Source organism: Somniosus microcephalus, chromosome 5 (assembly GCF_052327205.1).
Source record: "Somniosus microcephalus isolate GS21.2 chromosome 5, FLI_Smic_1.0, whole genome shotgun sequence".
NCBI lineage: Eukaryota > Metazoa > Chordata > Chondrichthyes > Squaliformes > Somniosidae > Somniosus > Somniosus microcephalus.
The window spans coordinates 148,128,309-148,141,298 of NC_140991.1; the positions used below are offsets into that span (position 1 = coordinate 148,128,309).

General features: G+C 45.7%; 1 protein-coding gene across 5 annotated transcripts in view; it reads right to left on the reverse strand.

Moving 5' to 3' along the window:
* Positions 1-12,990, reverse strand: part of ica1 (islet cell autoantigen 1) — a 322,738-nt gene that overhangs the window by 157,539 nt on the left and 152,209 nt on the right. For all 5 annotated transcript variants that reach the window (XM_085988367.1, XM_085988366.1, XM_085988363.1 and 2 more), the window contains one exon: positions 11,024-11,122. In XM_085988367.1, coding sequence (XP_085844493.1) covers positions 11,024-11,122 — 99 coding nt within the window. The remainder of the gene's footprint in view (positions 1-11,023; positions 11,123-12,990) is intronic.

A 12,990-nucleotide genomic window follows, 5' to 3' on the forward strand; every position in this document is an offset into this window, starting at 1 on the left:
TCGGTCGGGGTCCGGACCGATTTCCCCGTTTTCCACCAGGCAGCCCAGGATACAGAGATGCGTGGTGCTAAAGACACACTTATCCTCGTTGTAGGTGAGATTGAGTCTGAGGGCGGTTTTCAGAAATCTCGCGAGGTTCGAGTCGTGGTCTTGCTGGTCGTGGCCGCAGATGGTGACGTTGTCTAGGTATGGGTAGGTGGCTGTTAACTGGTTCTCATCGACCATGCGGTCCATCTCCCGCTGGAAGACCGAGACCCCGTTCGTTACCCCAAAGGGGACTCTGAGGAAGTGGTAGAGGCGTCCGTTCGCCTCGAAGGCGGTGTATGGACGGTCCTCCGGCCTAATGGGGAGCTGGTGGTATGCTGATTTTAGGTCGATGGTGGAAAACACCCGGTATTGCGCGATTTGGTTAACCATATCCGCTATGCGGGGCAGAGGGTAGGCGTCTAGCTGGGTGTATAGATTAACCGTCTGGCTATAATCTATCACCATCCACTTCTTTTCGCTACCCTTAACTACTACTACCTGGGCGCGCCACGGGCTGGTACTGCATTCGATGATACCCTCCCGCTTGAGTCTTTCTACTTCCGATGCAATGAACCGTCTATCCTCCCAGCTGTACCGCCTACTCTTGGTCGCTATGGGTCGACAGTTGGGTGCGAGGTTGGCGAACAGAGAGGGCGGCTTGACCTTCAGGGTAGCCAGACCGCACACTGCGAGGGGCGGCTGGGACCCACCGTAGGTAAGCGTGATACTTTGGTGGTGGCACTGGAAGTCCAGACCCAAGATCACGCTCACACAGAGATCTGGCATTATCAATAGTTTAAAATCTCTGTAATCAGTGCCTTTTACCGACAACATAACCGCGCAGAAACCTGTAATTTTTGAGGTATGAGTCTTATCAGCCATGGCGATTTTGCCCTGTGTGGGGACTATCGTTAGTGAAAGTCGTTTTACCAGGCTAGGATGAATAAAGCTTTCGGTGCTCCCGCAGTCAATCAAGCATTTAACCTTGTTCCCGTTTACCTCTATGTCCATCATCGATTTAGACAACGGATGCGGCCTGGATTGATCCACTGTGATCGAGGCCACCAGTGGGTCCTGGAGGTCCGTGTAGTCGGGGCAAGATGGAGGATTCCATGAGGGTGGACAAGATGGCGTCCAAGATGGCCGCTCCCATGGCGCGCACGCGGCGGTGGTGGAGTTGGAGGCGGGGTTCCCTCTGCAGACTTTGCTGAAATGTCCTTTCTTCCCGCATTTAAAACAGGTGGTGCCCTTCGCTGGGCACAGATGCCTGGAGTGTTTGTCCTGGCCGCAGAAGTAGCATTTCGGGCCCCGATGCATCGCGGCAGTACTGGGGCTCCTGGGTGGGGGCTGGGGCTCCGATGGTGCTGGGCTGGCCTGAGACCTGGGAGGTGAAGATGGCTTCCAAGATGGCAGCCCCCACGGTGCGCACGAGGCGGAGTGGGCCGCGTGGCCTGAGGAACAGGATTCAGAGTTCCTCTGGGCCATATCCAGCGATCGCGCTATACCCATAGCCTGTTTTAAGTCCAGTCCCTCCTTTTCAAACAGTTTCTGCCGAATGTAATTTGAACTGAGGCCCGCAATAAAGGAGTCTCAGATCAGCTCCTCCGTGTACACGATGGCAGACACGGCCTTACAGTTACAGTCTCTGCCCAGTACTTTTAGGCTTAGCATAAAGTCCTCTAGTGACTCACCAGGCCGCTGCGTGCGAGTAGTCAGAAGATGCCTGGCGTACACCTCGTTTATTGGCCGCACGTAGTGGGCCTTCAGAATGGTGGTGGCATCTTGGATGAGAGGGGAGACCCGATGGCTCACCCAGTTTCGCAGGATTCCCAGTTTCACGTCTCCGGTGGCGGTTGCGGCTGCTATGGTGGTGGATGAGTTTGCAATGAAAAATTCGAAGCATTGGAACCAGTGTCCGAACTGTGTGGCTGCGTCTGAGGCATCGGGGTCCAGATCCAAGCGCTCTGGTTTCAGGAGTCGATCCATCTTGGTGTTTTAGTGATTAAAATTGATGTGCCATCGATAACTCAAAGACGAGGAGTTTAAAGGATTCAACTAAAGGCTTTTAATCACTAAGAACATTGCAGGTCTTTACACATCGGGTTCGTCTGATAGAATGACTCATACAGCTCTTGAGACCTTTATATGACAAAAGACAGGGGCGTAGCCAATACACACAATAGGAAAAAGAGGGCGGTACACACAATACAAAGCAGGTAAAACACAAGGGCTGATGAAGGCATATATTTCATCACAATACCACTATTCAAGAAAGGGGAGAAGGATAAACCAGGAAACTACAGGCCAGTCAGCTTAACATTGGTGGTGAGGAAGTTATAGGAAAATATTATCAGGGACAAAATAAACTTATACCAGAAACGCTGTTTACGGAGGTCACGGTCCATCATCAAAGACCCTACCCACCCCAGCCACAGTCTGTTCGCCCTCCTGCCATCTGGGAGACGCTACAGATGCATTCGCACCCGTACGACCAGATTTAGGAACAGCTTCTCTCCCAGGGCTGTCATCCTACTGAACTCCACAAATAAACTCTAAAGCCTGCATATCTGCCAATGCACTTTATTATGGTTATGTTAATGTTAATGTATTACAAGCCAAATGTATGTTGAATGTTTAAATGTCTTAATCTAAATGTACACTCTCGGGAGCCGCAAACCTACATTTCGTTGTACTGCACTTGTGCACTAACAATGACAATAAAAGTTGATTTGATTTGATTTGATTTCATTTGAAAAGGCATGGGTTAATCAAGGAGAGCCAGCATGGATTTGTTCAAGGCAAATTGTGTTTGGCAAATTTGATTGAATTCTATGATGAGGTAATAGAGAAGGGTGATCAAGGTAGTGGAGTAAATGTTGTTTATATCGACTTTGGGAAGGCATTTGACAAAGTGCCACATGGGAGGTTGGTTAAGAAGATGGAAGCCCATGGAATTAAGGGGAAAGTGGCTGTATGAATACAGAATTGGCTCAATGACAGGAAGCAGGTGGATGGATGTTTTTCCAGACAGGGAGGTGGTTTGCAGTAGTGTTCACCAAGGGTCAGTTTTGGGTCTATTGTTCGTTTCAATTTTATAAACGACCTAGACTCAGGTGTAGGGAGCAACATTATAAAGTTTGCAGATAATATGAAACTTGGCAAAGTAGTAGATAGTAATGAGGATAGTTGTAGACTTCAGGATGACAGAGATAGGATGGTGAAATGGGCAGAAGCATGGCAGATGGACTTCAATGCAGAGAAGTGTGAAGTGCTGCACTTTGAGAGAACTAATATGGAAAGACAGTATACTGTAAATTGCACTATTTTGAAAAGGGTAGATGAGCAGAGAGACCTTGGTGTCCATATACACAAATCCTTAAGGTGGCACAGCAAGTTGATAAGGTGGTTAAAAAAGCATATGGGTTACTTGAGTTTATAAACAGAGGAATAGAATATAAAAGCAAAGGTCATGCTAGAACTTTATAAATCACTGCTTAGGCCTCAGCCAGAATATTGTAGACAATTCTGGATACCACACTTCACGTCTTCACACTGAGGACACCCTCCATCGTGTTATGTGGCACCAACACCGTGCTAATTGGGATAGATTCAGAACAGATCTAGCATTTCAAAACTGGGCATCCATGAGGCGCTGTGGGCCAGCAGCAGCAGCAGAATTGTATTCCACCACAATCTGTAACCTCATAGCCCGGTATATCCCTCACTCTATCATTACCATCAATCCAGGGCACCAATCCTGGTTCAATGAGGCGTGTAGAAGAGCATGCCAGGAGCAGCACCAGGCATACCTAAAAATGAGGTGCCAACCTGGGGAAGCTTCAACACAGGACTACAAGCATGCTAAATAGTGAGGGGTGCAGACAGGTGTTTCTGCGACCGCAGACGTGACTCCAGGATGGTATGTTGCCTCCCTGGTGCCAAGGTCAAGGATGTCACTGAACGGCTGCAGGGCATTCTGAATGGGGAGGGCGAACAGTCAGAGGTCGTGGTTCACATTGCTACCAATGACATAGGTAGAAAGAGGGATGAGGTCCTGCAACAAGAATTTAGGGAGCTAGATAGCAGATTAAAAAGCAGGACCTCAAAGGTTGTAATCTCTGGATTACTCCCAGTGCCACGTGTTAGTGAGTATAGAAATAGGAGGATAGAGCAGATGAATGCGTGGCTAAAGAGTTGGTGCAGGAGGGAGGGCTTAAGTTTCCTGGATCACTGGATCTGTTTCTGGGGAAGGTGGGACCTGTACAGGTCGGAAGGGTTGCACCTGAACCAGAACGGGACCAACATCCTTGCGAGGAGGTTTGCTAGTGCTGTTGCGGGGGGGGGTTAAACTAACTTGGCAGGTGTAGTGTCCGCGTATAAATAACACACGGACTGCAGGAGAACGGTAATAACAGGTGTTTACTGAACAGAGGGTATGCTGGAACTAACTGTACAAATTACTACACGGTGTTATATACAGGTGTGGTCACTACTGGTACTGCAGTATACAGGGGCTGTAAAAGATAGTTCCTCTCTTAAAGGTACATACATTACAGCAGGGGGATGGGATACGGAGTGTAGCTATAGTAGGGGATGATGCAAAGCCAAATATAGAGAAAAAAACAAGTCAGTCTGGAGGGCAGAGCAAATATGTAACGGCACAAGGGAGTATGGCAAGGCTGGATGGCATTTATTTTAATGCAAGGAGTCTTGCGAGTAAGGCAGATGAATTGAAGGTGTTGATCAACACATGGGAGTATGATATTGTTGCTATCACAGAGACATGGTTGAGGGAGGGGCAGGACTGGCAGCTCAATATTCCGGGGTATAGAATCTTCAGGCGAGACAGAGGGGGGTGTAAAAGAGGAGGGGGTGTCGCAATATTAATCAAGGATTCAATTACTGCAGTAAGGAGGGATGATATCTTAGCAGGTTCCCCTAATGAGGCCATATGGCTAGAACTTAAAAACAAAAAGGGGGCAAGCACTTTGTTGGGAGTGTATAGGCCCCCAATCAGGGGGAGATAGAGGAATAGATATGTAGGCAAATCTCAGGGAAGTGTAGAAATAATAGGGGATTTTAACTTCCCCAATATTAACTGGGATAGTCAGAGTGTGAAAGGCTTAGAGGGTGCAGAATTCTTAAAGTGCATCCAGGAGAGCTTTTTGAGCCAGCATGTAGAAAGTCCTACAAGAGAGGGGGCGGTACTGGACCTAATTCTAGGGAATGTAGCCAGGCAAGTGGTAGAAGTGTCAGTAGGAGAGCATTTTGGCGACAGTGACCATAATTTGGTGAGATTTAAGGTAGTCATGGAAAAGGACAAAGATGGACCGGAAATAAAAGTTCTAAATTGGGGGAAGTCCGATTTTAATATGATAAGGCAGGATCTGGCCAAAGTCAACTGGGATCAGCTACTTGTAGGAAAATCCACATCAGAGCAGTGGGAGTCATTCAGAAAGGAAAGAGAGAGAGAGTACAGCGCCAACCTGTTCCCGTAAAGGTCAAGGGTGGGACCAACAAGTCCAGGAAACCCTGGATGTCAAGGGATATACAAGACTGGATTAGGAAAAAAAAGGGAGGCTTTTGGCAGATACAAAGGACTAAAAACAGTGGAAGCCCTAGGAGTATAGAAAGTGCAGGGGGTTACTTAAAAAATAAATTAGGAGAGCGAAGAGGGGGCATGAAAAAACACTGGCGGGCAAAATAAAGGAAAATCCCAAGGTGTTTTATAAGTATATTAAGGGCAAGAGAATAACCAGGGAAAGAGTAGGGCTCATTAGGGACCAAAGTGGCAATCTGTGTGTAGAGCCGGAAGATGTAGGTGAGGTTTTAAACTAATATTTTGCATCTATGTTCACTATGGAGAAGGATGATGTAGGCATAGAAATCAGGCATGGGGATTGTGATATACTTGAACAAATTAGCATCGAGAGGGAGGAGGTACTAGCGGTTTTAGCGGGCTTAAAAGTGGATAAATCCCCAGGCCCAGATGAGATGTATACCAGGCTGCTGTGTGAGGCAAGGGAGGGGATTGCAGGGGCTCTGACACAAATTTTCAGAACCTCTCTGGCCACAGGGGAGGTACCAGAGGACTGGAGGACAGCTAACGTAGTACCATTATTGAAGAAGGGTAGTAGGGATAAACCAAGGAATTACAGGCCAGTGAGCCTAACATCAGTGGTAGGGAAATTATTGGAAAAAAATTCTGAGGGACAGAATTAGTCTCCACTTGGAGAGGCAAGGATTAATCAAGGATAGTCAGCATGGCTTTGTCAGGGGGAGATAATGTCTAACCAATTTGATTGAATTTTGAGAGGGGGTGACTAGGTGTGTGGATGAGGGAAGTGCAGTTGATGTAGTCTACATGGACTTCAGTAAGGCTTTGGACAAAGTCCTGCATGGGAGACTGGCCAAGAAGGTAAGAGTCCATGGGATCTAGGGCAATTTGACACATTGGATCCAAAATTGGCTTTGTGACAGAAGGCAGAGTGTGATGGTCGAAGATTGTTTTTGTGACTGGAAGCCTGTGTCCAGTGGAGCACCACAGGCATTGGTGCTGGGTCCATTGCTGTTTGTTGTATACATTAATGATTTAGATATGAATGTAGGAGGTATGATCAGTAAGTTCGCAGATGAAACAAAAATTGGTGGAGTGGTAAATAGCGAGGAGGGACGATATAGACGGGTTGGTCAGATAGGCAGAACAGTGGCAAATGGAATTAACCCTGAAAAGTGTGAGGTGATGCATTTTGGGAGGACAAACAAGGCAAGGGAATACACAATGAATGGTAGGACCCTAGGAAGGACAGAGGATCAGAAGGACCTTGGTGTGCATGTACATAGATCCCTGAAGGCAGCAGGATAGGTAGATAAGGTGGTTAAGAAGGCATATGGGATACTTATATTCTATGCCTCAGCTAATGAAGGCAAGAGCAGGGAGGTTATGATGGAGCTGTAAAAAACGCTAGTTAGGCCACAGCTGGAATACATTGTGCACTTCTGGTCGCCACTCTATAGGAAGGATGTGATTGCATTGGAGAGGGTGCAGAGGAAATTCACCAGGATATTACCTGGGCTGGAGCATTTCAGCTATGAAGAGAGACTGGACAGGCTGGAGTTGTTTTCCTTAGAGCAGAAAAGGCAGAGGGGGGACCTGATTGAGGTGTATAAAATTATGAGGGGCATAGATAGGGTAGACATAAAGGAACTTTTCCCCTTAGTGGAGGGGTCAATAACCAAGGGGCATAGTTTCAAGGTAAGGGGCAGGAGATTTAGAGGGGATTTGAGGAAAAACTTTTTCACCCAGAGGGTGGTTGGAATCTGGAACTCACTGCCTGAAAGGGTGGTAGAGGCAGGAACCCTCACAACATTCAAGAAGCATTTAGATGAGCACTTGAAACACCACAGCATACAAGGCTATGGACCAAGTGCTGGAAAATGGGATTAGAATTGATCGGGCTTGATGGCCAGCGTAGACATGATGGGCCGAAGGGTCTCTTTCTGTGCTGTATAACTCTATGACTCTAAACAGCGGAAGCAGCATACTATAGACAGAGCTAAGCAATCCCACAACCAACCGTTCAAATCAAAGCTCTACAGTCCTGACACATCCAGTCGTGAATGGTGGTGGACAATTAAACAACTAATGGGGGAAGGAGGCTCCATGAATATCCCCATCCTCAATGATGACGGATCCAGCACGGGAGTGCAAAAGACAAGGCTGAAGCGTTTGCAACCATCTTCAGCTAAAAGTGCCGAGTGGATGATCCATCTCAGCCTCCTCCTGAGGTCCCCACCATCACAGAAGCCTATTGGATTCACTGCACATGATATCAAGAAACGGCTGAGCACACTGGATACAGCAAAGGCTATGGGCCCTGACAACATCCCAGCTGTCGTGTTGAAGACTTGTGCTCCAGAACTAGCCATGCCTCTAGCCAAGCTGTTCCAGTACAGCTACAACACTGGCATCTACCCAACAATGTGGGAAAACTGCCCAGTTATGTCCTGTCCACAAAAAGCAGGACAAATCCATTCCAGCCAATTACCACCCCATCAGTCTACTCTCAATCAGCAGCAAAGTGATGGAAGGTGTCAAACAGTAAAATTGAAGTCAATGGGAATTAGGTGGAAAACTCTCCACTGGCTTGAGTCATACCCAGCACAAAGAAAGATGGCTGTGGTTGCTGGAGGCCAATAATCTCAGCTCCAGGACATCGCTGCTGGAGTTCCTCAGGGAAGTGTCCTAGGCCCAACCATCTTCAGCTGCTTCATGAACGACCTTCCCTCCATCATAAGGTCAGAAGTAGGCATGTTCGCTGATGATTGCAGTGTACAGTTCCATTCGCAACTCCTTAGATAATGAAGCAGTCCATGTCCGTATGCAGCAAGACCTGGATGACATTCAGGCTTGAGCTGATAAATGGCAAGTAACATTTATGCCACACAATTGCCAGGCAATGACTATCTCCAACAAGAGAGCACCTAACCACTGCCGCTCGACATTCAACGGCATTACCATCGCCGAATCCCCCATCATCAACATCCTGGGGGAGGGTCACCATTGACAAGAAACTTAACTGGACCAGACACATAAATACTATGGCTACAAGAGCAGGTCAGAGGCTGGGGCTCACCACTTGCCTGGACGAGTGCAGCTCCAACAACATTCAAGAAGCTCGACCCCATCCAGGACAAAGCATCCCGCTTGATTGGCTCCCCATCCAGTACCTTAAACATTCACTCCCTCCACCGTCGGCGCACCGTGGCTGCAATGTGTACCATCTACAAGAAGCACTGCAGCAAGTCGCCAAGGCTTCTTCGACAGCACCTCCCAAACCTGCGACTTCTACCACCTAGAAGGACAAGGGCAGCAGGCGCATGGGAACATCACCCCTCCAAGTTCCCCTCCAAGTCACACACCATCCTGACTTGGAAATATATCGCTATTTCTCCATCGTCGCTGGGTCAAAATCCTGGACCTCCCTCCCTAACAGCACTGTGGGGAGTGCTTTTACCACACGAACTGCAGAGGTTCAAGAAGGCGGCTAACCATCAACCTCTCGAAGGCAATTAGGAATGACCAATAAATGCTGGCCTTGCTAGCGATGCCCTTATCCCATGAACAAAGAAAGAAAAACAAGGTCCATCTAGTTCGCCTTCTATCACCCTTGTCGTTACATGATACAACAACAATGGAGTTGTTGACTAATCATGGTAATTAATTACTATCAATTAGTCTATAACAGACCCAGATGTAAGGCGAGAAAAACCTCCAGTAATGGAGAGTTTTGGGAACCATAGGTCCAAAGTCTCCTGTCCCTCCCAAGCATGCTACACTTACGATATCTCAAATTACTGTATCCCAAAATATCGGCCCGTAATTTCCGATAGGAGGCTTCCTGCATGTGGATGCCTCCTGTCGGAAAAAAAATCTACGAACTTACCTGAGGGCTGCCGAGGTCCAGACACTTCCGCTCCTGGGCCTCTGCAAAGTCGAAATGTGCAGTGCCCACGTATCCCAGGGGCGCATGCAGTTCGTAAGCGTCCCTGGGATCACGTGGGCCATGGGGAGCCAATAGGAGAAGGGAATCTCCCTTCATACATTTGACAGATAGACTTGTCAAATATATGAATGGAGATCACCCCAAAAACACACTAAAACATTAAATAAATTTTTTTAAAAACCATCACGTTTTTAAAATGTTAAAATTACATTAAATTAAATATTTTAAACAAAAATTTAATTTTTTGAAAAAGTAATTAAAGTTTTTTATGGGGCTAAAAATAAACTTACCTTTTTAAAAAGTATTTTAAAATTATAAATTAGTGAAATTTATTTATTTTTCTTAATTTTAAAACTTTTTTTCAACTCTTATGCTGGTAAAAGCAGGCCCTATGCCCACTTTTACCAGGCATAAGATTTCCAAGGGTTTTCAGCGGGCAGAGGTTCTGCAGAAAGCGGAACTCTCCCCCCGCAGAGGCCCTTCTCCAGGGCAGGCGTCCGATCTGTCAAGAGCATTCTTGACAGATCGGAAATGCCGGTTTTCAGCACATGCGCTTCGCATGCCTCAAACCGGCATTTCTAATGTCCCTACGGGTCTGTACACAGCTCGTACACACCCGTAGGGATCGGAAAATACGGGCCAATATTTTCTGAAAAAAATCTAACTTGCAATTGAATGAATCAACACTTTCTACTTCCACCATCTCCCTACGGAGCCAGTACCATAGATTTACCACTTGCTCACTGAAGTAATATTTCCACAGATTAGTTTTGAATTTAACCCCCTTCCATTTCAAGCACAGGTCCTGTTGTCAGTTCTAGGCCAGAATTGCGCTTCTGGGATTTGTGCAATTTCTAGGCTATATTCTTTAATTGCTTCGCACAGATTTTTTTTTTTTTTTTACATAAATGGAAGTGTTCTGCACAGCTATCTCAATTGATTTAGGTATTACAACTTTGTTTAAAATCACTTAGTTAAAGTTGAATGTTCCAGACCGCAAAGGATCCTCCCATATATTCTTCTTCTGCTGAATTGTATTTCGTTAAATGGCTGCTAGATGACATGTCATGCGTCTTCATACTTCTTTCTAAATTATAGACATGAAAATGGTTGCAAAGTGCAAGCACAAGATCACATGCTAATTCCTGAAGGAGAATATTCAAGATTGGAAAACAAGTGGTAGACACAGTTCACATACACATTCTTTGAAACCAAACCCAATTCTAAATGTACAAGGGACCTGAAACTCATTCATATGTTCCCTTTCCTTATATTCTAGACTGCACCCTGGAGTATTATTTTAATATTTGCTTCATTCATGTTTTTCAGGTGAAGCAGAGTTACACATAAATGTATTTATAAGAAATCTTGAAAGAGATGGGAACCTTTTTTGACACAGATAGGAAGGAAGACCAGAAACAGTGAATAGATGATTTAAAAAAAACTTTTATATAGCTATAATGAATATACAAATCCAAATATGCATTTACCTTCAACATTGCAAATTCATATGGCTGGTAGCCTTTGAAACTTTCATGAATAGCTGCCATTGTGTGGGACGTCTTTTCCCAGAAATGGAGTAATGTTGTCTGAATCAGAAAAAAAGCAAGTATTTTAATGTAATATCACGGTCAAATGTGTTCACTATTAATGTTTACCTGCCAAATACTGAAAGTTTAATTTATAGGATTCAGGTGTTGCAGATCTACAACTACCTCATATTCATTCTGCAATTTACTCATTACTGAATTAAATAACTATAATCCCCAACAGCAACAAAATTGTATACATCACCTTTTGACAGCTACCAGCAACAAAGAACTCACACTGCTTCAGACACCTGCAATAACTCTGCCCGTGTAGCAAAATTAAGTAAATTTTTCCATAAATCGTGAAATAGATACAGCTATGGTCTCATACGGGCAAAGCTGCATTTATTTAAGACATTTAGAAACATATAACATGCAAATGTTTAACATTAAAAAAAATCAAACTCTAATCGCAATAAAAGTGGTCTTAATTGAACTTTACAATATGCAAATTTCCAAATTCCTTTGCAGTACAAGTTCATATCTAGTCTACATTTTTACATAGACAAAATGAAGTTATTAAAGATGTAGTTTAAAATTGAGTATTTTTTTCTCCACAGTCAAATCAATGCTTGGAGCAAGGGTTTTATAAAGCAACATGAAATCTCTACTCTTTTTTAACTCTGCTCAAATTCAATTCGGTTGAGGCCAAATTGAACTTTAAAATCAATGGCAAAAAGAAAACTTGTAACTCAGTAGGAAGAATGAGTGATCTGGCTAGTTAAATAAGTTAGAGTAAGCAGATCTCCATAGCTTGAATGATTGATGAGGTTTGAATTCAATGGGCCAGGATAAATTTATCAGCTGACATAAAGTAAACCAGAAACCATGCTAGACAAGCCTTCGCACATGAGTTCGCACATGAGTTCTGTTGCACACAACTCAGATGATGTCCTCGATAGGGTGGCCTTCAGAAGAAGGGTGATGGCAATGCACACTGGAATGCTTGGTGCGGGAGTGGCGGACCTGCGAGGGAGCAGCAGCTGTGGGTGAAAATAAAGGTCGGTGATTTTCAGGCCCAGTCGAGCAGCGGCAGCAAGCGGGAGCGGCGGACCTGCGAGGGAGCAGCAGCTGTGGGTGAAAATAAAGGTCGGTGATTTTCAGGCCCAGTTGAGCAGCGGACCTGCGAGGGAGCGGCGGCAGAATTCGAGAGTGACGTCACAGTACAGAAAGTGACGCCGGCGCAGGGGAAGCAGCTGATTGGGTGAGTACTGCCAGGTGAGTATTTATACTACTCTATAGTTTGACAGTTAAGTTTAATAGTTTATAAAGTTTAAAAGGTCTTAATTTTGTGGTTTATAGTTGCTAAGGTCTCTGTTGTGTAGTGGGGAGTGCTAGGAAATAAGAGCCCTCGAGTATATCATTTAATTGTAGTGTAATTAGTGGTATTGATTTGATTTAATTTAATTTGAATTAATTAAAGGGTAAGTCGTGGCAGGACAGCTCGGCCCCGTGGCATGCTCCTCCTGCACTATATGGGAAATCAAGGACACTTCCTGTGTCCCTGATGACCATGTGTGCGGAAAGTGTATCCAGCTGCAGTTACTGGCAGACCGCATTGCGGCGCTGGAGCTGCGAATGGATACATACTGGAGCATTCACGATGCTGAGGACGTCGTGGATATCAAGTTTAATCAGTTGGTCACACCGCAGGTAAAGGCTGCACAGGCAGGAAGGGAATGGGTGACCGCCAGGCAGAGTAGTAAGCGCAGGCAGGTAGTGCAGGGGTCCCCTGTGGCCATCCCCCTCTCAAACAGATATACCACTTTGGATATTGTTGAGGCTTATCGGGGGAAGGCAGCAGCAGCCAACTTCCTGGCACCATGGGTGGTCCTGCTGTGCAGGACGGGAGGAAAAAGAGTGGAAGA